Source organism: Sciurus carolinensis, chromosome 1, assembly GCF_902686445.1.
Source record: "Sciurus carolinensis chromosome 1, mSciCar1.2, whole genome shotgun sequence".
In the NCBI taxonomy this organism is placed as follows: Eukaryota; Metazoa; Chordata; class Mammalia; order Rodentia; family Sciuridae; genus Sciurus; species Sciurus carolinensis.
The window spans coordinates 182,981,071-183,003,415 of record NC_062213.1 but is presented as its reverse complement, the minus strand read 5'-3'; the positions used below and the strand labels follow the sequence as shown (position 1 = coordinate 183,003,415).

At 39.0% G+C, this 22,345-nt stretch overlaps 1 protein-coding gene and 1 pseudogene across 1 annotated transcript in view; both read left to right on the top strand.

Moving 5' to 3' along the window:
- The window catches only part of LOC124991472 (protein argonaute-4-like), a 38,253-nt gene extending 19,280 nt beyond the window's left edge, over positions 1-18,973 (top strand). Inside the window, 7 exon segments of the mRNA XM_047562170.1 lie at positions 133-292; positions 4,120-4,435; positions 4,552-4,686; positions 12,649-12,750; positions 13,009-13,148; positions 13,150-13,206; positions 15,185-18,973. Of these exon segments, the coding sequence (XP_047418126.1) occupies positions 133-292; positions 4,120-4,435; positions 4,552-4,686; positions 12,649-12,750; positions 13,009-13,148; positions 13,150-13,206; positions 15,185-15,293 (1,019 nt within the window). The 3' untranslated portion in view covers positions 15,294-18,973.
- Positions 18,974-20,322: 1,349 nt separating this feature from the next.
- On the top strand, positions 20,323-20,780 carry LOC124964629 (40S ribosomal protein S16-like; annotated as a pseudogene).
- The last annotated feature ends 1,565 nt before the right edge of the window (positions 20,781-22,345 follow it).

Genomic DNA, 22,345 nt, shown 5'->3' with positions numbered 1-22,345 from the left:
CAGATAAAAGGACCATCTAGTCCAGCGCTAAGCATCTTAGCACTATTTTCAGTGTATAATAGTTGCTCTGTTAATGTGTGGGATCCTTTACTCCTAGTAAAGGAAATTAATTAAATTAACTTATTTTTGTAGCCGAGGTCAAACGTGTTGGAGATACCCTTCTAGGTATGGCCACACAGTGTGTCCAGGTGAAAAATGTAGTGAAGACCTCACCCCAAACCCTTTCCAATCTTTGCCTGAAGATAAATGCAAAGCTTGGAGGAATTAACAATGTACTTGTACCTCATCAAAGGTAAGATTCTAACTTCCTTAATTTCTACTTTTGCTTAAAATCTAACTTACATAATTTTTGGTGAAGCACACATATCTCAAATATGCATTTCGATTACTGTTTATTTTATATGTGTACACCCATGTATCCACCACCCAGTTTTACGGTAGAACAGTTCCAGCACTTAGTTAGCCTTCCTATGGCCCCTCCAAATAGATAGGGGGTGTAGCTCAGTGTTAGAGAACATTTCAGACCCTGAGTTCAGTTCCCAGCACCACAAACAAAAAGCAAAGCAAAACAAAATATGTGTCCCCCCCACCCAAAGGTAACCACTCTTCTGATCTCTATCATTGTAGGTTAGTTTTGCCTGATTTTGACCTTGATATAAATGGAATCGTTTAGTATGTACTGTATTGTGTATCTTCTTTTGTTCAACATTATGTCTATGAGATTCACTTATGTTGTTGCATTTTCACCGTAGTAGTATTCTTTATATGAATAAATCACAAGATTTTTCTCTCTTCTACCATTGGATGACATTCTCATATATTCATATATATTCATATATGCAATTTTGGTGAATGTGAGCATTATTTCTTTTGTGTGAATTCTAGGTGTGGGATTGCTGAGTTAAAGAAAATACAGTTCTAGGGCATACTTATGTTTTGCATCAATAGATACAATCAAGTCCTTTTCCAAGTTCCTATACTAGTTTACATTCTACTGAGAGTTCTAGTTGCTCCATATCCTTACCAACACAGGGAAGTACCAGTTCTTTTAATTTTAGCCATTTTGATTGGAGATCAAAATAGTATCTCATTATGGTTTTAATTTGCATATCCTTCATGACTAATGATGTTAAGCTTAATATGCTCCTAGGCCATTTGGACATCTTTTGTGATGGACCTGTTCTATCCTCCCCCCCCCTTTTTTTTTTTTTTTTTGAAATGGGGTCTCTCATTGTTGCCTGGGCTAACCCTAAATTCCTGTGCTTAAGTGTCCTCATCACCTCAGCCTCCTGAGTAGCTGTCACTACAAGCATTTCACTGTGCCTGGCTTCTTTTCCCATTTTTTAATATTGGGTTGTGAATCTTTTTCACTAGTAGGTCTTTGTGATTTCTGGAATATAAATCCTTGCTAGGATATATGTATTATGTAATGTCTTTTCCTATTCTGTGGTTTTTCCCTTTTCACTCTACTACATAGTGACTTTTTTTGTTTGTTTGTTTTCTTGTGGTACTGAAAATTGGATCTAGAGCCTCAGGCATTCTAGGCAAGTGCTCTACCTTTGAGCTACATCCTCTTCCTGTTTTAAAAACTTTTATTTTAAAGTCAGCCGCAGTTGACAGACACACACCTGTAATCCCAGGCACTCCGAAGACTGAGACAGGTGGATAACAAGTTTGAGGCCAGCTTCTTGTGCTGTCAAGAGCTCTTCTACTGAGCTACATTCCCAACTTCCACAAATTCTCATGAAACTGAGTTTATTTTAATTTTTAAAATATTTTGCAGTTCTGAGACCTAATGCATGGTAGGCAAGTACTTTACTACTGAGCTACATCCCCCAGCCCTGATCAACCTTTTTATGTCCTGTTAAGTAACAGCCTGAGGGCTGGGGCTATATATAACTCAGTGGTAGAGCATTTGCCTAGCATGCAAAAGGTGTGGGTTTGATCCCTGCTACCTTAAAATTAAGAAGAAACCTTGCCTGTTCTCATCCCATAGGTTTTTTGTTCAAATTTGAATTTGTCAGACTCATTCTAGAGTAACCAAATGCCAAAGAAAGATAGTGATATTATATGCAAAGTACTGGCTAAAAGTTAGGAGATTTAGCCAGTTGTGGTGGTGCATGCCTATAATCCCTGGCTTGGGAGTCTGAGGCAGGGAAATCACGAGTTCAAAGCCAGCCTCAGCAACTTAGCAAGGCCCTAACCAATTCAGTGAGACCCTGTCTCTAAATAAAATATAAAAAGGGATGGAGGTGTGGTTTAGTGGTTAAGTGTCCCTGAATTCAATCCCTGGTAGAAAAAAAAAAAAAAAAGAAAAAAAAATATATATATGGGATTGGGGTTGCATCTCAGTGGAAGAACACTTGCCTAGCATGTGTGAGTCACTGGGTTGAATTCTCAGCATTGCATATAAATAAATAAAAATAAAGGTCCATTGACAACTAAACAAAAATTTTTTTTGAGTATTGGTGAACCTTTTTGTTCTTTCTTTTCTTTTCCTTCTTTCTTACTTTTGTTCTCTTTACTTTTTTTTTTTTTTTTTTTTTTTTTTTGGTATTACTGGGCAGCAAACCTCACATATGCCAGCAAGCTCTCTACCACTGAACTGTATAGCCCAGCCCCTGAATTTTTAAGACTTCGGGACTCAGTTCCTTATCTATCAAGATAATAATATCTGCCTTATCAAGTCTAAAATGTTGTTTTTATATGAAATCCTACATGTGAAAATTATTTGAAAAGTTAAGTTTAGGACTGTAGCATTAGTCATTGCCATACTTGAAAAGAAGGTGAAGTTGTTGTGACTTGAGTTTATGAAATCTTATCACAATACTCATTTTTGTTCTTGAATGAAACTTCTAGGTAAATAAATCCCTTTTGAAACACTGGTGATGAGGCATAGAGGTCATAGGAAAAGACAACCTAAGATCTAAAATCATTTGTTTTTCTTCAGTCATTTGAGATAATACAGTGGCTTAGAGTGCAAACTTTGGGATCAATTTCTTGGGTTTGTATTCAGGCTTTATCACTTCCTAAGTCTGTGATCTTGGGCACATTTTCTATTCTCTTATGCCTCGTTTTTTTTTTGTTGTTGTTGTTGTTTTGTTTGTTTTGTTTTGTTTTTAATCTAGAAAATAGAGATAATTTTACCTCTCTCATAGAATTGTTGTCAAGACTAAATTAGTTAATATATGTAGAGTAGCAGGGTAGTTGTCACATAATATACATGAGCTGTTACTATGTTATTCATATGCATGACATATAGGTTTGTTGTCATTAACTGCTCTATGCTGGGCCTGTGTTTCCTGAAGATAGAGAGAGAAATACTACACAGCCTCTGCCTTCATGGAATCTCATCTTTAATACCTTTTACATGAGATTGTTAGATTTGTGGTGGCAGCTAGAATATACTTTGAGAATGAATACTCTCAGTCCCAATGCCTCCATTTAAGAATTTTTAAAATTTTATATCATATTTTATCTTTTTTTTTTTTTTAACCAGAGAAGCATGGAAGCCATTTTTTCTCCTTGTTTCCTTAGAGAAATCAGTGCCAAATAAGTGAGTTCATTCTTTTGATAAATATTTAGTCAATGCCAAGTATGAGCTAAAGCAGCATTCTAGGCACTAGGAAACAACAGTCACCAAAACAAAACAAAACAAAACAAAACAAAACAAAACAAAACATCATTCTACCCTTATAGAGCTTACATTCACAAGTGTATTGACAAAAACATAAAATAAATAAGTAAAATATATGGCATAGGGAGCTGGGGAGATAGCTCAGTCGGTAGAGTGCTTGCCTTGTAAGCACAAGGCCCTGGGTTCAATCCCCCGCACCCAAAAAAATAAAAATAAAAAAAAAATAAAATAAAATAAAATATATGGCATAAGTGATAAATACTATGGAGAAAAATAAAAACCAAGAAAAATATAGACTTGATTCTATTCCTGAGCCTCACATCTTAAGAGAATTGGGGTTTTATATTTCGTGTTGTCTCCCAGTGGGCACAAATTCTCTCTTAAGATTATATCTGTGATTATCATCTAGTGATACAGTTTTTCTAGACCCAAACATTTTCACCCATATGTCAATGTGCTGCTGTTTCTTTGTATCTGAGCAGGCCCTCCGTGTTCCAGCAGCCTGTCATCTTCTTGGGAGCAGATGTCACTCACCCTCCAGCGGGGGACGGGAAGAAGCCCTCCATAGCAGCTGTGGTGGGCAGTATGGATGGGCACCCCAGCAGGTACTGCGCCACAGTTCGTGTACAGACTTCCCGACAGGAGATCTCCCAGGAGCTCCTCTACAGTCAGGAGGTCATCCAGGACCTCACTAACATGGTTCGAGAACTTCTGATCCAGTTCTACAAATCCACGCGCTTCAAACCGACCCGCATCATCTATTACCGCGGAGGGGTGTCCGAGGGACAAATGAAACAGGTTCTCGGATTAGCCCACTATTGCCCTTTGGAGCTTCTAGGAATCTAAAGGAGCTTCCGCCCAATCCTCCCCTTAGTAAATCAGCTCTGAAACGTGATTGCTTTTCTGTCTCTTAGGTAGCTTGGCCGGAACTAATAGCAATTCGAAAGGCATGTATCAGTTTGGAGGAAGATTATCGGCCAGGAATAACGTATATTGTAGTGCAAAAGAGACATCACACAAGACTGTTCTGTGCAGATAAAACAGAAAGGGTAAGAGACGGTAGTGTAAATTTCATTATCTGACTCTGTGGCAAGGGAATGTGATTTTGGTTTTGATATTGGTTTTGGTTCTGGGGATTGAAACTAAGGCCTTGTGCATACTAAGCATCTGTTCTACCATGGAGCTACACTCTCTGCCCCTGAATGTCTCCTCCCTCCTTCCCTCCCTCCTTTTTTGTAGTACTGGGTATTGAAACCAGGGGCACTCTACCACTGAGTTACATTCCTAGCCCTTCTTATTTTTAATTCTGAGACAGGATCTCTCTAAATTGTCCTGGCTTGTCTTGAATTTCTGATTCTCTTACCTCAGCCTCCTGCCCCTGAGTTGCTGGGATTATAGGACTGTGCCATCACACCCTGCCTGAATCTTTTTGAAGTGGGGATATTTATATTTATTTTCCTCAAAAGCACAAATATCTAACAATAATTTAATAAACATAGTAATTGCAGTCGAGCTTACATGGCCAATTCTGAATAAGTTTCAGGAGTGAATTTTCTTTTGGGTGATAGAAATGCTGTCTTCTAGGGCTTTATTGGGGGTTGGGGGTGGGGGAAAACACAACTAGGTATGTTAGGGTGATAAAGGCAACCTTTAAGGGAGAACTTTATCTGTTTGAACTTCATTGCCATTTGCTTCTTTTTACTGCCAATGATTGAGTCACAGTTGGAGATACAATGGATTTCTCTCCCAAATTATTTTATATCAGTGCAAAGAATTCCTTATTTTAGTGTAGAGTTTTAAAATTGATACAAGGGTCTTGCTAAATTACCTAGGCTGCTCTTGAACTCCTAAGCTCAAGTGATCCTCCTGCCTCAGCCTCCTGACTTGCTGTGACTACAGGCCTGAACCACTGTGCCCCCATAATTTTGCTTCTTTGATATGTTATGATGTTACTTGATCTTGTCCAGGCCCTCCCTGATCTAGTCCTAGAGAGATCACACCTTTTTGTTCCTAATCATGAAATCTGGCTGGCCACATTCCCATTATTTTCTAGTACATCCTTTGCTTCTTGTCTTTAATCCAAGACTGAGGTCTCCTTTTCCTCCTTTTTTTTTTTTTTTTTTTTTTTTTTTTTTTTTTTTTTTTTTTGGTGGCACTGGGGATTGATCCCAGGGCCTCTTACATGCTAGGCAAGTGTTCTATCACTGAGCTCCATCCCCAGCCCTTTTCATTTTATTTTGAGACAGGGTCTCACTAAGTTGCTCACTTGGGCCTTGAACTTGTGATCCTCCTACCTCAGCTCCTGACTACCTGGGACTACAGGCCTGAACCACTTGTGCCCCCACAATTTTGAGTAGCTGGGATTACAGATGTGAGACACCACACCCCACTTGTTTTTATTTCTGAATCTTTAAAGAATCAAGGTTCTTTTCTCTGTAGGCCTGACAATCAGTTTAGATTAAAAGTATTGTCTTACCAGGTACAGTGGCACAGGCCTGTAATCCCAGTGACTCAGGGGGCTGAGGCAGGAGGATGGCCAAGTTCAAGGCCAGCCTCGGCAACTTAGGAAGACTGTCAACAATTTAGTAAGACCTTGTCTCAAAATAAAGAGGTCTGGGGATGTGGCTAAGTGGTTAAACACCCCTGGGTTCAATCTCCAGTACCAAAAATTAAAAAAAATGTAAAAAGGGCTAGGGATGGAACTCAGTGGTAGCGTGCCCCTGAGTTCAGTCCCCAGTACCTTAAAAATAAGTAAAGAAAATAAAAGTGTTGTCTTATCAATTTCCCAAACTCTGACTCAACAGTACTTTTTAGATTTTGCTAGACTTTGTTAATACAAATTCTCTGAACACTTACCTGAATGCTGGGCACAAAATATCCTGCCAACCATCCTCAATAGCTGGGGTCGCCTCTCCATACCTCTATGCTCTTACTATCCTTGTAGCCTAAGGACTTTCTAAAGTCCCAGACTATCTCCTACTTCTGTTCTTTACCATCTAGTGTCACTCTTCTCTTTTCAAAATTGGTAGTTGCAGTTCTTGGTTTACTTCATACGCCTGATCTTTATCAACATCTCCAGTTCTCTGAACTTGCCTCTTGCCAGTCTCCAAATCTGAATTACTTCACTTGCCATTTCCTTTGCTTCTACTCTCTGGCTGATAAGAGTTACTGGGGAGAGAAAATAATTTGTTCAATTGTGAACCATATTATAAGTACATGATAAATTGCAAATCTCAGCCAGGTCTTGAATTCTGTGATTTTTAAAGGTATCCTGTTCTCCTTATCATCTGTTCCAAATCTTTAAACCCATGATGCCTTCACTGTCAACTAAGTCCTACCTTCTATTTCCCCAGAAAACAAGATCTGGAAGATGTGAATCTCAGATGCCTTTATTGTAACTTAGTTAAATTTTGTGTTTTGTTTTTGTTGTTTTGTGGTGCTGGGGATCAAACCCAGGATCTAGCACATGCTAGGCAGGCATTCCACCACCAAGCCACATCCCCATCCCAAGTCTTGTGCTTTCTTATCTTCTTCCCATATCCCAGGCTGATTTCTCCATCTTTGCTTTTGACCCTAATTCTTTCTGTGTTCTCTAGAGACTCACTTCATTCATGACCCTCTGTTTTTAGAATTGCAGTCTTTCTCATTCTGTGACCTCCTTCTCACCCTATACACTCGCTTCAGTCGTCCTCGATTCTTCCATTAAACATCCCTCACTCTGCTTCTCCCTTAGTTTGCCTGATACCTTATTTTTTTTTTTCTTTCGTGATGTAACTTGACTTAATCACTTGACTTTCTGCCTGTACTTTCTCTCATCATATTCAATTCTCTAGACTGATTTTAATCTCAGGAAGTCCAGAGTTCAAGAGAAGTGTTTCATTCCTGAGGTTGTCCCCTCAATGCCTTGTTCATCTCTAATGGGGTCGGATTCCCACAATGATCTCTTCTTATAATTTCAGACAAGGTGTGCCTTTTTTGGAGTTAGCAGTCTGACATTCCAGGTTTGCTACCCACCTGTGTAATCAGGCTTTCTCTGACTCCTCTTTCTCCTGTATCCATGAAACTCTGCTGTTTCCTGGCATTTCATACTTCTCCCTCTTCTCTTCTCAACTTTAACTCTCTCTTTAGTCTTATCCCCCTTTCTGGATTCACTTATTTCCTTATCAGTTCTTAAATATGTATTTCCCTCCCCCAAACACTCTATACAACTGCTGATCTGTATTTCTAATTATCTACCAGACATATTTGCTTAGATGCTTTGTAGGTGTTGTATCAGCCAAGATAACCTAGACTGTGCAGCAGTAACAACAACAACAAAGCAATCTTGTGGGCTTACAAAGATTTATTTCTTGCTTACATTACACATTCACTGGTTCTGCTACAGCTGTGACCCTGCTGTACTCCCTTTGGAACCCAGGCTGGCAGAGACGTGTCTATCTGGAACATTGCCAGTCATGGTGGCAGAGGGGAAAAAAGATATATGACAAGCCATGTGTGGCTCTTAAAGCTTCTGCCTAGTAGTAACACATTTCAGGACACATTTTCTCTGCCAAAGCAAGTCACGTGGCCCCTCCTGAGATAATTGGGTGGGGATGTCTAATCTTTCCCCAGGGAGGAGCACAGGAATATTTGGCACTGGTAATACAACCTACCACAGGCATTTCAAGCAAAACACAAGTAAACCTTCCATGTACTGTTTCATCTCCATCCACAGCCTATTCCTCCCCCAGTTTTTTTTTTTTTTTTTTAATTCTGTTACTTGGCATCACTGTGTATCAAATCAGCCAAACTGGAAAGCTCAGAGCTGTGTGTAAATCGTTCTCCTCCCTTGTTGTCCCTGTGTCCAGTAGGTCAAATAGCCCTCTGTGTTCTGCCCTAAGTTGTCTTGTCTCAGTTTTTCCTCTTGTGTATCCCTGCTGCCTTAGGCAGAACTTGTCTGTATCATAGGAGGCTCCTACCAGTCTCCCTGTCTCCATTCCTCCTCACAAGTGTCTTTTCCACCCTGCTGTCAGGGCTAGGTTTTTAAAACACAGATCTTATTGTGCCACTGCACTACTCAAAAATCTTCAAGCATTCCCCCATTGCTTACAAACACGTTCCTCTGCTGTTCAGTGTTTTTCCAAAGGAGCCAAAACAACATTTAAAAAAAATTTTTTTTTTAGTTGTCAATGGGTCTTTTATTTTATTTATTTATATGTGGTGCTGAGCATCGAACCCAGGGCCTCACACATGCCAGGCAAGCACTCTATTGCTGAGCCACAGCTCCAGCCCTCGCAAAACAACATTTTCATTTCCTCTTTTGCCATGACTTCATGCACTTCTCATTTTCCGTGTACACTGCACATTTTATTTTGTGTGTGTGGTGTTGTGGATTGAACCCAGAGCCTCACACATGCTAGGAAAGCCCTCTACCACTGAGCTACATACCTGGCCCTTTTTATTTTTACTTTTTTTTTTGCGGTGCTGGGGATTGAACCCAGGGCCTTGTGCTTGCAAGGCAGGCTCTCTACCAACTGAGCTATCTCCCCAGCCCTATTTTTACTTCTGAGACAAGATCTCACTAAGGAGGACAGGCTGGCCTTAAAATTGCAATCCTTCCTCAGCCTCCAGAGCAGCTGGGGTTATAGATGTAGGCCAGCATACCTCGCTACACTGTGCATTCTCATCCTAGGAATGACTATATCCATTTTACCCCTCTTTCCATTATTTTGATTAAGACACAATATACATTTTGATTAAGGTATAATATATATACAGTAAAACTTACTTGGAGAATAGTTTTAGTTTAGTGTATAGTTTAGACACATGTGTAGTTCTGTAACAACCACCACGATAAAGATTTATAAGTTCCTTCACACCAAAAATTTATCACATACCCTTCTGTAGTCTCCTTTCCATTATCCTTAACCCCTGGCAACTGCTGATATGAATTTTGTCCTATAACTTTACCTTTTCCAGAATGTCATATAACTAAAACATGAAGCCTTTGATCAAGTTTGTCTTCTTTAACTTAGCATAATGCATTTGAGATTCATCCAAGTTATTTTGTATATTGGTGTTTCTTTTTATTACTGAGTAGTATTTCAGTATATGGACAAGCCACAGTTTATCTGTTTCTCATTTTAGGGATATTTGGAGTGGTTTAAGTCTTTATCCCAGCTCCCTCTGCAACTCCTACTTATCCTGTAAAGCATGGCTCAACACTTCTCTCCCCAACCTTTTCCCAGTGCCTTACACATGCCCTTATCACATTGCATTACTACTTGCATTGCATATTACTTTCAGGAAGGCAAGTTCGTTAGTTCTTTTTGCCTCTGGCTCTCATCCCCAACATCTGTTGCAGAGCCTAGCACATGGGTGCTCAAGCAATAATTGTTGAATTGAATGTTGCTGAATTGCCTTTTTCCCAAGGCATCATCTCTGGATTTTTATCTGTAAAATTTAAGACATTTTTTTTTTTGAAGAGGCTCAATGGTGAAGTAATTTTGAGGAAAAACCATATATTCTATCATCTTATTAAGATATACATGAATAAATAATGCTTCAGAAAAATTATACAGTAGAAAAGCCCCCCTCCCCTCTCTGTCTCTTTCTGTGCTGGAGATCAAACCCAGGGCCTCACACATGCCGGGAAAGCACCCTGCCACTGAGCTATATCCCTATAACTAAGAAGTAAAACTTTAAAAAAAGTTTTTTTTTTTTTTTTTTTTTTTTTTTTTGCGGTGCTGGGGATTGAACCCAGGGCCTTGTGCTTGCGAGGCAAGCACTCTACCAACTGAGCTATCTCCCCAGCCACCAAAATTTTTTTTTAATTTATTTTTATTGTAAACAAATGAGATACATATTGTTTCTGTTTGTACATGGAGTAACAGCATACCATTTGCGTAGTCATACATTTACATAGGGTAATGATGTTTGATTCATTCTGTTATTTTTTTCTCCCCGCACCCCTCCCACCCCTCTTTTCCCTCTATACAGTCCCTCCTTCCTCCATTCTTGCCCCCCTCCCACCTCCCATTATGTGTCGTCATCTGCTTATCAGCAAGATCATTCAGAAGTAAAACTTTTTAAAATTTGATTTAACCCTTGTGAGGCTGAGGCAGAAGAATTGCATGTTTAAGGCCAACCTGGACAACTTACCAAGATCCAGACTCAAAATAAAAGATAAAAAAGGTTGGGGAGGGCTGGGATGGTAGCTCAGTGGCAGAGTGCTTTGCTAGCATGTGTGGGGTACTGGGTTCGATCCTTAGCACCGCATAAAAATAAATAAATAAAATAAAGGCATGTTGTGCATCTAACTACAAACAATTTTTTTTTAACAATTTTTTTTAAAAGATGGGGATATAGCTTAGAGGTAGAGCACTTGCCTAACATTTGCCCAGCACCGCCAAAATAAATAAATAAATAAAGATTAGCCACAGTAAGAGATTAATAACAACAATTACTAACTAAAATAGAGCCATATAACTGTAATAAAACTTATGTGAATGTGGTCTCTCTTTCAAATATCTTAATTCCTCATTGTACTTTAGTAATATTTTTGAATCCTGATTGACTTCAGACAACTGAAACTGTGGAAAGCAGAACATAGGATAAGGGGGAACTACCACAACTCAATTATACTACCTTTGGTCCAGCTAGGTATTCAAGTTTACACATGAATTTGATGGAAGGAGGTTTTTTTAATACTCAGAATTATTACATGCATTGTTGTATGGTCTTTAGCCCAAGGTCACAGCAGTTAGAATGGAGCCAAATAAACTCCTATCAGATTTTATACTTCTGTGCTAAATACACTTCCTCATATTGAACTCTACTATACAGCTGAAGAGGGTAACCAAATAGTAAGATTTAATTCCATTCCTTATAAATGCATGTCTGAATTTCCCTGCACTGCTTTCCTAGAAGTTTGAATTTAGTATTTTTACCATAGAAAACCTTAGAATCTTAGTAGTGCAAAAGATCATTTCTAATTTCATAGCTGATTAGATTAAGGCAAAGAGATATGCTTTATTCAAAGTGCGTAGTTGCAAGGCTAATCCTAGATCTGAAACTGATTTCTTAATCCCCATTTCAGTTCTCTCTTGATGATAATTATTTACCAGTGACTTCTTTTAGTGATCCATATAAGTATTAGTTTTGCTGAACCTGGTCAACCAGTTGAAAGATTCCTTCATTTTAACTTTTAATATTTCCCAAGTTTTTATTATTTCCCAAGTAAGGAATAAAACTTTTGATTTTTTTTCCTCAAGAAACTTATCTATCATTTTCTTTTATTTTTGTTTTGGTACTGGAGCTTGAATTCAGGGGAGCTTTACCATTTAGCTACATCCCCAGTTCTTTTCACTTTTTAAGACAGGGTTGTTGAGACTGGTCTCTAACTTGGCAATTCTCCTTCCTCAGCTTCCCAAGTAGAATAGGTGTGTGCCACCATGCCTAGAATTATCCATCTTTTTTGTATCATTTGTTTTAGTTGTTGATGGACCTTTATTTTATTTATTTGTATGTGGTGGTGAGAATTAAACCCAGGGCCTCACACATGCTAGGCAAGTGCTCTACCATTCAGCTACAACCCCAACCCACATTATCCATCTTGAATATTAATTTTTTCCCTTAGTATGGGAGATGGAAACCAGGGCCTTGCGCATGCTAGGCAAGTGCTTTACTACAGAGCTACATCTCCAGCTCTTAAATGTTCATTTTCCCCCCTCACATCAGTATATCATCTATAAGAGATGACAGTATGAAGCACAGAGCCACCAGGTAAACTAATTCTTTGTCAGGACTTCCCTAGAGAGATCCTGAATAGGTATTTGTTTCAGAAAATACTTCAGGATAAATGGTTGGGCTAAGAAAAAGGTAGGTGGAATTCAATATCTTGGATAAAACTGTTTTTCAAGACTTGACTCAAGAGCAGTTTACCAACTTGTTACCAGTTAGCACATCAAAGAAGAAAATGGCCTGGGTGTGTAGCTTGGCATTTTCTGACTAATTACTTTTTTTATATATAGGTGGGGAAAAGTGGCAATGTACCAGCAGGCACTACAGTGGATAGTACCATCACACATCCATCTGAGTTTGACTTTTACCTCTGTAGTCATGCAGGAATTCAGGTAATTGGAAAGCTGGTTCAGATCATTGATCTGATAGGAAGATGTTTACAAATTTAGCAACTAGCTTGAGTAGACTTGTTATTAAATACTGTGCTTAACTTTGTTAATGCTTAATCCTAAAATTGTTATTGTTTGGTCTAGATATCTGCTTGTAGGTATACTAGGGAGTAATACTTCTGAGTATAAGGATTAAGTTTCAGTTCTCTCAGGTAGTCCAACCATGTTAGAAATATATTAATCCTAAAACTCTCTCTCCAGGGAACCAGCCGTCCTTCACATTACCAGGTCTTGTGGGATGACAACTGCTTCACTGCAGATGAGCTCCAGCTACTGACTTATCAGCTATGTCACACGTATGTGAGGTGCACACGCTCAGTCTCTATTCCAGCCCCTGCATATATGCCGGCTTGTAGCATTTAGGGCAAGGTATCATCTGGTGGATAAAGATCATGACAGGCAAGTTTCTTAGGCACAATAAAATCTTTTTCTATTTTACCAGCATGTTAAAAAAAGATGAGCTACTACAGAAAACTCTGGAAGATTTAAACTTCCTTTTAGGGTTTAAATCACAAGGAACAGATAAATTGCCTAAACCTGTGAGAGCTTATAATGTGACTTTGGTCCAAGAAATGCTCAGTCTTGTTTATACTTGTATTGTGTCTCTACAGGAGTCTAGTTTGGAGCAGCCTGTGGTTTTTCCCGTACAGTCAAATACATTTCAGTTCTGCTTAGGTCCTGAGTAATCTCAAACAGTACCACACAGTGCTCCTGTCAGAGCAGTCACAGCCTGTGGATTTCATTTCATGCAAGGGGGCGTCCTGACTAGTTCACTTTGCTTTCAGTACCATCTGGAAGAATGCACCAGAGTGAATCTGGGGTGTGTAGGACTGGGGCCAGACCATTCTCACCCCCAATCAGGGATCTGAAGAGAATCAGGACATTTTGACCTGTTACTGAGCTACTATTAAATATCTAAACAAGCTCTTTGCATTAATTTCTTTTCCAAATGACCATCTGTGAAGTGTAGCCCTTTCTGGGCTCTCCCCCAAGTCTGAATTCAGCTGCTAAATAGTAGACATTCCACTGCAAGTCTATTTCTGTAAGAGTTGAAAACACACTGTTATGGAAATGTCCAGCTGTGGCTTTGTACCTTTCATTCTGTAACATACATTCATTCATTCAACACATTTATAAGTATTGACTGTGTGCCTGGTACTCTGCTAGGTACTAGAAATACCAAGATGAGTAAGACAGGCTTCCTGTCCATGGGGATTTTATATTTCAGTATGGGAGACAATATAGGCAAATATAGAACTGCAGCCAGTCTGAATCAGTATAGATAAAAGTGCAATAGGAGATTTATAGCTGGCTGGGTAGAATTTGGCTGTACAAAGAAGAGAAGAGGATTTTTCCAGGCAGTGAGAACAATGGATGTAAGGAGAGAAATCAAGTAAAATGTTGGACAATAGCAAGTTTTCTTTGTCTGGAGCATATTAGAGGGGAACAGCAAGCATGAGGCTGGAAAAATATGTTAGAGCAAGATTGTCTTTGTTAAATATAAAAGGTCTTCCTGGGATAGAATACACAGGATTAACGGTATTGAGTATGAGTGACAGAAGAGAGGAAAAAATAAAAGATGATAAGATTTTGAACCAAAATGATAAGGATAATAATGTGAAGAGAAGTTAGAAGAAAGCTCTATATATCACATGATACTCTTAAGCAGTATATTTACAAGTTGTTATTGCCCCAAAAGACCAAATTTCAGAGGCATCTCTACTTGTCCAAGGTTGTGTAGCTAGTGAGGGGAAAGCAAGAAGAGACGGTGATGCAGTAACATTTGCAGTGTCTACTATGTTCCAGCACTGTGCTAGGCACACAGATTCATTCACTGAATAGTTATTGAGACTATATTATGTGCTAAGCACTAGGGATACAGTGGTGTGTAAAATGGACAAAGTTCCTACTTTCTTTAAGTTTACATTCCAGTGGATAAAGAAATAATTATCCAGTTAATAATTTCATTTCAATGGTGTTTAGTACTCTGAAAGAAAAGTACAGAATTCTGGAAAGGCATGTTCCAGATGACCCTGACCTGGACCTAAAAAGGCAGGAAAGATTACTTTGTAGAAAATGGCTTTTAACTGAAGTCTAGTCAGAATTAAACAGACATAGTGGTCATAGAAGTCCTTATATAGGTATTATTAAAGATTTGAGTCTTACAGACATTATTTTATTTAATTTTGCAACCACCCACTAAATAAGTTGCATTGCATTTTTTCAGTTGGTATTTAGAGAGACATAAATTATTTAAAGAAGCCCAAGCTTGAGCCTAAGATCTTCTTGAACCTAGTGCCATTTGTACTATTTGAAATAGGTGAAGTTTGAAGCAGTATTGTCATGTGTGGTTTTTTCCCCTTTATTCTTGTTACAGCGCGGAAGGCAGTCATGTGTCAGGACAGAGCAACGGCCGGGATCCTCAAGCCTTGGCTAAGGCTGTGCAGATCCACCACGATACCCAGCACACAATGTATTTTGCCTGAAAATCTCAGATAAAAGAACTCAATCAGTTTGGCACTCCATACAGCCTCAAAATGTTTCAAATGCCTACCGCCTCTAGATAGAGCCAAGTTGACTTCAGTTGGTCTTCTACCAGCAGCTCGGAATAGTTGCACTGAATCTATACTTTGCAGCACTGTCTGATGCATCAACAAATTGAGCCATTTTTTTTAAAGTAATAGACACTCATAGATTATCTTTTTCTGATGCACTGGACAGAATCTTTACCTCATCGTGCAAAGGCTGATCAGCCTGAACTTTCTAAAGGACTTAAAAGAAAGGTTTCTATGGAATATTTTGCTAGCTGTGGTGTTCACCACATCCCTCTAGTCTTATAAGAGAAGACTATTCCTTTCTTTCTGTGTTCATTGAGTGGGGTGTATGCATAAGTGGGAGAGAAAAACCAAACAAACTACTTCAGTTCAGTGTAACTACTTAATTGGATGAGCCCATAGACTTTTTAATGGAGATTTCTGACTTTGCCACTGTAAATGCCTTTAACGAGCATTAATTTTTGAAAGTTTTACAGAGTTTTATTAGTTTTACTACTTTATCTTACTGATCTCTGCAGACTTGTGCTGGTGCAAGTATAGGCTGCTAGGCAATTGCACTATATTTGGCTGCAGATTCAAACAGGCAGTTCTCTTATTCAGTTGACTTTTGTGAATGTGTGACATAAACAGATGAAATGCAAGTCACAGTGACAGATAACACTGCCATGGCAAAAGTACACATTTCTCCCTATTTGAAAAAAAAAATTAGCTTTTAGTATTTTTCCAAGTTTTCAAAAGTGCCCATTTTATGCTGCTGTGTGATTTGTTAGATCTCAATGATTTTTAAACTTTTCTCATAGAAAGTTAACTTTGGCAATAAGCATTTTTTTAAGGTCCCTCCTCTTCTTCCCCCAATGATGTAGTTTTCTAGATGAGATTTCGGTATGATTTTATCAGCTATTTCTTATATATCATAATCTGGCAATTTCTGAAACCAGTCAGAAAAGACATATATTTCCATGCCTTTTGAAAGAATTGTTTTTACCTATTTTGTAATCACAGTTGGTGTCCTATCACTTTATTTTAAAATAAGGTAGAACCAGGATGCTTCCTTATTGGATAGGCTTTGCCAGTGATGCTGCACTTGCAAAAAAGTACTAGCATTTAACATTCCCCCCCACCCCCGAATCAAGGTTATTTACACAGTTACTTGCAGTGCAATTTTTTTTTCTTTTTGTTTCTCTTTTAACCTAAAATGTACTCTGATTTTTCTTCCTTTTATTCAACTAAAACTGTATAGAAAAGGTTGATTTTTCTCAACAGATTCTGGATTGCACTCACAGGGAGACAGGATTCCTTTCTTGTCCAAACAAAGGGAGTTTATCTAAATCAAGCATCAATTAAAATGTAAGGGAAAATATAGTCTGTATTTAGTGTAGATAATACTTTGTAATGGACAACAGTTACATAGAATCTTGGTAGTTCCAGCCAGTGTTTCCCAGCCCACGTTTTACTGACTTCTTATTCTCCACCCTGGAACCACAGGAGTGAGAGATAAAGGGCCCGGAGCCATACTCCATTGGCTAAGGAAGATGCTGGGGGAAGAGACAGACACAATGTGGTGAAAACAATTTTGCTGCTTGTTTGGAAACTGCTGGTGGGAAACACTGGATCAGATGGTGAAGGATGTTCGCTTGAACTCATTAGTCGGTCCAAATCTCTTAAACTGGCCTTCTCAAAATCCCAGCAATATAAAGCACTGTTTTTCTTCAATTTTTTAAACAAGCTTGTAAATACATTGACGTTTACATTTCCATATGCTGTTGCTCAGCGGCACCACCAGCGTTTGCTGAGACTGGTCTCCGAAAGAGTTTTATAATGTCTATCAAGTCCTATAGTTCATTACGATGAGTGCAGATGTCCTTAATCTCTGCAGTTAGTGGGAAGAAAGCAAGTTCTGTGACTGAAGCACAACATAGGCAGGAGAGAAGAGATGGCAGATGTTAATTTCTTAAGATTTTCCTTTTTCGTAAATACCTCACTTGGATAATACAAATCAGGACATGTTGGTGAGGGGCTGGCTGCTGCTTTTATTCACACTTGTTCAGGGAGAGCACAGAAAATACCCTTCAGCATGGCCGCTCTGGACCCAAGAGGAGGAAAAAAATGGAAGCTTTTTAGGAGAAGAAGGACTCTCTGGAGTCCAAGATGCGAAGAACTCTTGGTGGCTGACTGGCTGGCCAGTGGGCACCACACCTGCACTTGAGTGCCTCGGGCTTGCTTGTTAAAAACGCACAGATCGCTCACCATCTCCTGGCATCTATGGAGCAGGGAGCAAGGCCGAGTGCCCAGAAACCCTGATTCGCTTGCCTGCAGTTGGGCTCTATGCTCAACCTCGACCTATCCCCTTTGCAGACCTCAGTCAGTCCTGGTACACTGGGGCCAATCAGTGTGGCGGTGGAGGAAAAGCCGGGAGGCCTATTTTTATAGGAAAACAGTACCATTAAGGGTGCAATGCTGTCATTTTGGACAAAAGGAAGAAATAGGATTATTGGAAAAAAACTTGCTGAGGGGTGAATCTTTCAAAGATAATTACTGCACAATCAGAATTGCAGCAATACCATTGCAAGCAAGTCTGAATGCATAGTTTTAATTTAATTTGGCTTGACAAGCCAATAGGTAAACCCCCTTGGGACTGACTGAAACGTTATGCATGTGTCAATCAATGGGAGGTGTGCATTCTCTAGAAGTAGTGATAGGCTGTTTGGTTTTTTAAAAATGCAGCCTGGTTAGGCACTGTCATGTGGTGTGAAAGATTTAAATGTAGCAATGCTAAAGACATTTTGGGGATAAGGAACAGGACATTAAGAGAGTGGTGAAGACCCAAATGTTGAACCAATTATGTTTTGTTGTTGTTATTGTTAGCTGTTATAAAGTGAACCAGCTGGTGTAATGCAGCCAGCGTCTGGGCAGGCAGAACATATTCATTCTTACTGTAAATTCTATTTGCTGCTTCCAAAGGTGATGATTTACATGCAGACATGTTCTATATAGTCTGTATTTTAGGATCTGGTACCCAGCCTGTATCAGAGCTTACCTACCTGGCAGAGGTACCTACCCCTTCCCATGGGAAAAGGTTTAACCAGGCTCACCCTCTCCACCCTGTCCTAGCAACACTTTGTGGATGTGCTGTAAGGTTTTCTTGCTCAATAGCAAAGTGGTAACTCTGCTTTCATTTTAAGAAGGTGGAGACTGAGGGCATTGTATCAATACTGCTTCAACTCCAAGAATTTTTCCTTGTAAAATTAAAGGAAAAAACTCGTTATCTACCAATTAACCATTTTCTTATCCCTTGCTATTGACATATTCATGCTCTTTCATGTCTAGTGGCTGAAAATGTTTGCATTGGTTCATTTGACTAATGGTGTGACTTTTGTTCTTCTACTGTTAGACTTGTAATGTTTTAAAATGTATTTTATTAAATTTGGATTGGATGTATGTCTCTAGCAATACGAGGTACTTTCTAAGCTATTAAGGGAGTGGTTGTATCCCCATGTGGAGATAAGGTAATGGTTGTTTAAATTTGCATTTTTTTTTTTTTTGGCCTGCAGGGATATTTTGTGTTCATGTGTCCAAAAAAGAATAAATTGGCATTCTTGTGCCAAAAGTTGTTTTTCTTGTCAGTTGTCTAATAACTATGAAGTACACTGTAAAGGTACACATGTTGCTTTTTAAAACCAATTTCCTCAGCTTGAGAAATTTGACAAAGAAGAAAAAGGAGAAAACTTTGTTTTGAACTGCTGGGTCACCATATTTTAGGAATTGCTATATGAGAATTTTAGAAGAGTTTCTCAGCAACATTTCACAAATGGAAATTTCTATAAGATTCATCCGAATTCTAGATTCAGCTCTTAATAGGAAGATCTATTTCAAGGTGCTTTAAGAAAAATTTAAGTCCCAAGACATGTTGTGTCCACATAGTTACATTTAAAAGACTAAGTTCTCTAGGAAACTTTCTAAATCCAACCAACCTGAGGTTTTCCCATCTCATGGCTTTTTAAAAATATTTTTTATAGTTGTAGAAGGACACAATACCTTTATTTATCTTATTTATTTATTTTTAAGTGGTTCTGAGGATCAAACCCAGTGCCTCACACATGCTAGGTGAGTGCTCTACCACTAAGTCACAATCCCAGCCCTCATGTCTTTTTTAAATTGATTAATTTACTTATTTATTTATGTTACCCTATGTTACCCTGTCTGACTTAAAACTCTCTACCCCCTGCCTCAGCCTCCCAAATAGTGGGGATTATAAGCATGTGCCACTCTGCCCAGTTCATTTCTTTTTTTTTTAAGTATTTTTCAAAATATTTTTTATTTTTCAGTTGATCTTTCATTTTACTTATTTTTATTTTTATGTGGTGTTGAGTATCAAACCCAGCACCTCACACATTGCTAGGTAAGCGCTCTACCACTGAGCTACAACTCCAGCCCTGCCTGGTTCATTTCTATTTAGAAGTTCTCACCAGCAAAACCCTTTTGCTAAATCATGGTAAAGACAATGTAGAGATTTTCAGATATGGCCCTTACTCTCAAGGAACTTTACAGTTTACCAGAGAAGAAAGTCCTGCATACAACTAACTAATAGAAGGTAGCTTTTCTTTTTTATTTTTCTGTCTCCTTCATATTTGTCATCTATCAAACATTTATCATGAACTTGGTACATGCCAAGCTCTACTTAGGTTCTGGAAATACTGAAGAATAAAAGCTCTTTTTTTATTTCTGTGTAGTATTGAACACAGGGGGCATTCTACCACAGTCCTTTTTTCATTTTTATTTTGAAACAGGGTCTCACTAAGTTGCCTAGTTTGGCCTCGAACTTGACATCCTCCTGCTTCTCAAGTATCTGTGATTACAGGTGTGTACCACCACACCCTGCTAAAAATCCCTAAGAGTTCATTCTAGCTTTTTTCCGGCTGTGGTGCTATGGGGTGAGAAGTTCTCCTCTAAACGCCCAGCCATGCAGTCAAACTATCCACTGCAGTCAGTGCAAGTCTTTTGACACAAGAAGACTGTCACAGTCATGGAGCACTGCAAATGTAGCAACTGGGCTCAGTTAGTTTAACTGAGGTCTGATGGAGATGATCGAGCCACTGTGCTGCAGTTGGTTCCTGGAGCCTGTTCTGCCTCAGTGCAAGGAGCCATTTGCTGGCTAAACATCTGGTTCTGTGAAGAGTGGTGGTATGGTCCAGATTTACACTATAGGTCAGTTCATCTCCAAAGCTCTGATAGTCTATTACCAGAAATATGTGGATGAGACTTCCAAAGAGGAGATCAAAGACATCCTCATCCAGTATGATGGGACATGACAGGTGGCTGACCCCTGTTGTTATGAATCCAAAAAGTTAGGAGGCCCATTCTCCCTTCCAGAAATCCTACAGGTTAGCTCATCACAAGGATCAGGATTCACCTTTGTAGTAATGTAGACTTTCAAGGTTAAAGAAAAAAAGTTCATTCTAATATGATATGGGGTGGTGGAGAACAAGCACTGAGATTAACAGTACTGGAGTACCTAGTACAGGTCAGTCACTTTATATTGACACCTTTAATCCCAGCAACAGTCCTTTGAGACTGACAGTAGTATCCCCTTTTAAAGATAAGGAATCATGGGCTGGGGATATAGCTCAGTTGGTAGAGTGCCTGCCTCGCAAGCACAAGGCCCTGGGTTCAATCCCCAGCACTGCAAAAAAAAAAAAAAAAGAAAGAAAAAAGATAAGAAATCATGAGACCAGAGGTCTAGCTTGATGATAGAGCACTGGGCTCTCATCGGTGAAGCCCTGGGTTCAGTGCCCAGCACCTCCAAAAAAAACAAAACAAAAAATCTGAAAGTATCCATCGGAATTTTCAATAGGGGAGTTACAGGTGACCCTGCGGAAAGCAATGCCTGTCACTGAAAGGGACAGACCTTGACTTTAGAGATCTGAGGAAGCTATAGTACAGACCCGGTAGTTCATTTTTCAGAATGGGAGAAATTTGAGCACATGCTCACAATGGGGATGGAGCAAATAAAGAAGTAGAAATTGGAAATACTGAAAAGGAAAAAAAAATGATGGAGAACTTGAAGGAAGTTGGAGGGAAAGATTCAACACATAAGTAGAAAAAACTGGGAGAGAAAAAAGTGGGAGGAGACTACACATCATAGCATTTTCTAACTTTTTTAAAGTATAATGTACATACAATAAAGTATACAAATCTTAAGTGTGTCAGTTCAAATTTTTTCAAAGGAAAGACACTCATGTAATTCCCAGTCAAATTTAAAAAGAGAAGCCTATTAGTGCTCCAGAAGGCCCCAGGACCCCTTATTAGTCACTACCTAAAACTTATTCTGCCTGATCACACTTAAAAACAATTTTAATGAGGTTAGTTGGTATACATAAGGCTGCACATATTTAATGTATACAATTTAGTGGGTTTGAACATATATGTACATCTAAGAAACAAACCCTGCAGCCAAGATTATAAACATATTCATCAATAGCTATTATCCTTTTGTTGTTGTTGTTTAGATACTAGGGATTGAACCTAGAACCTGGTGCATGCTAGGGAAGTATTCTACCATTGAATTACATCCACAACCCTTTTAATGTTTTATTAAGAATCTTGCTAAGGGGGCTGGGGAGATAGCTCTGTCGATAGAGTACTTGCCTTGCAAGCACAAGGCCCTAGGTTGGATCCCCAGCACCCAAAAAAAATAAATAAATAAATAAATAAATAAATAAAAGAATCTTGCTAAGTTGCCCAGGTTGGCCTCAAACATGTGATACTCCTGCCTCATCCTTCTAAATTGCTGGGTGTACTGTTTAGGCCTTTGTGTATTCCCTGCCATTAGAGCAAACAGGACTTGTGATTTGGCTTCAAATTAACAAAATATGGCAAAGGAGCTGGGATGCCCTTGTGATTACAGTGCATTCTGTGAGACTCTGCCTTACTCTCTCTGGAGTCTCTCCTCTTCCTGTCTTTCTCCTTGATGGTCACGTTAGATA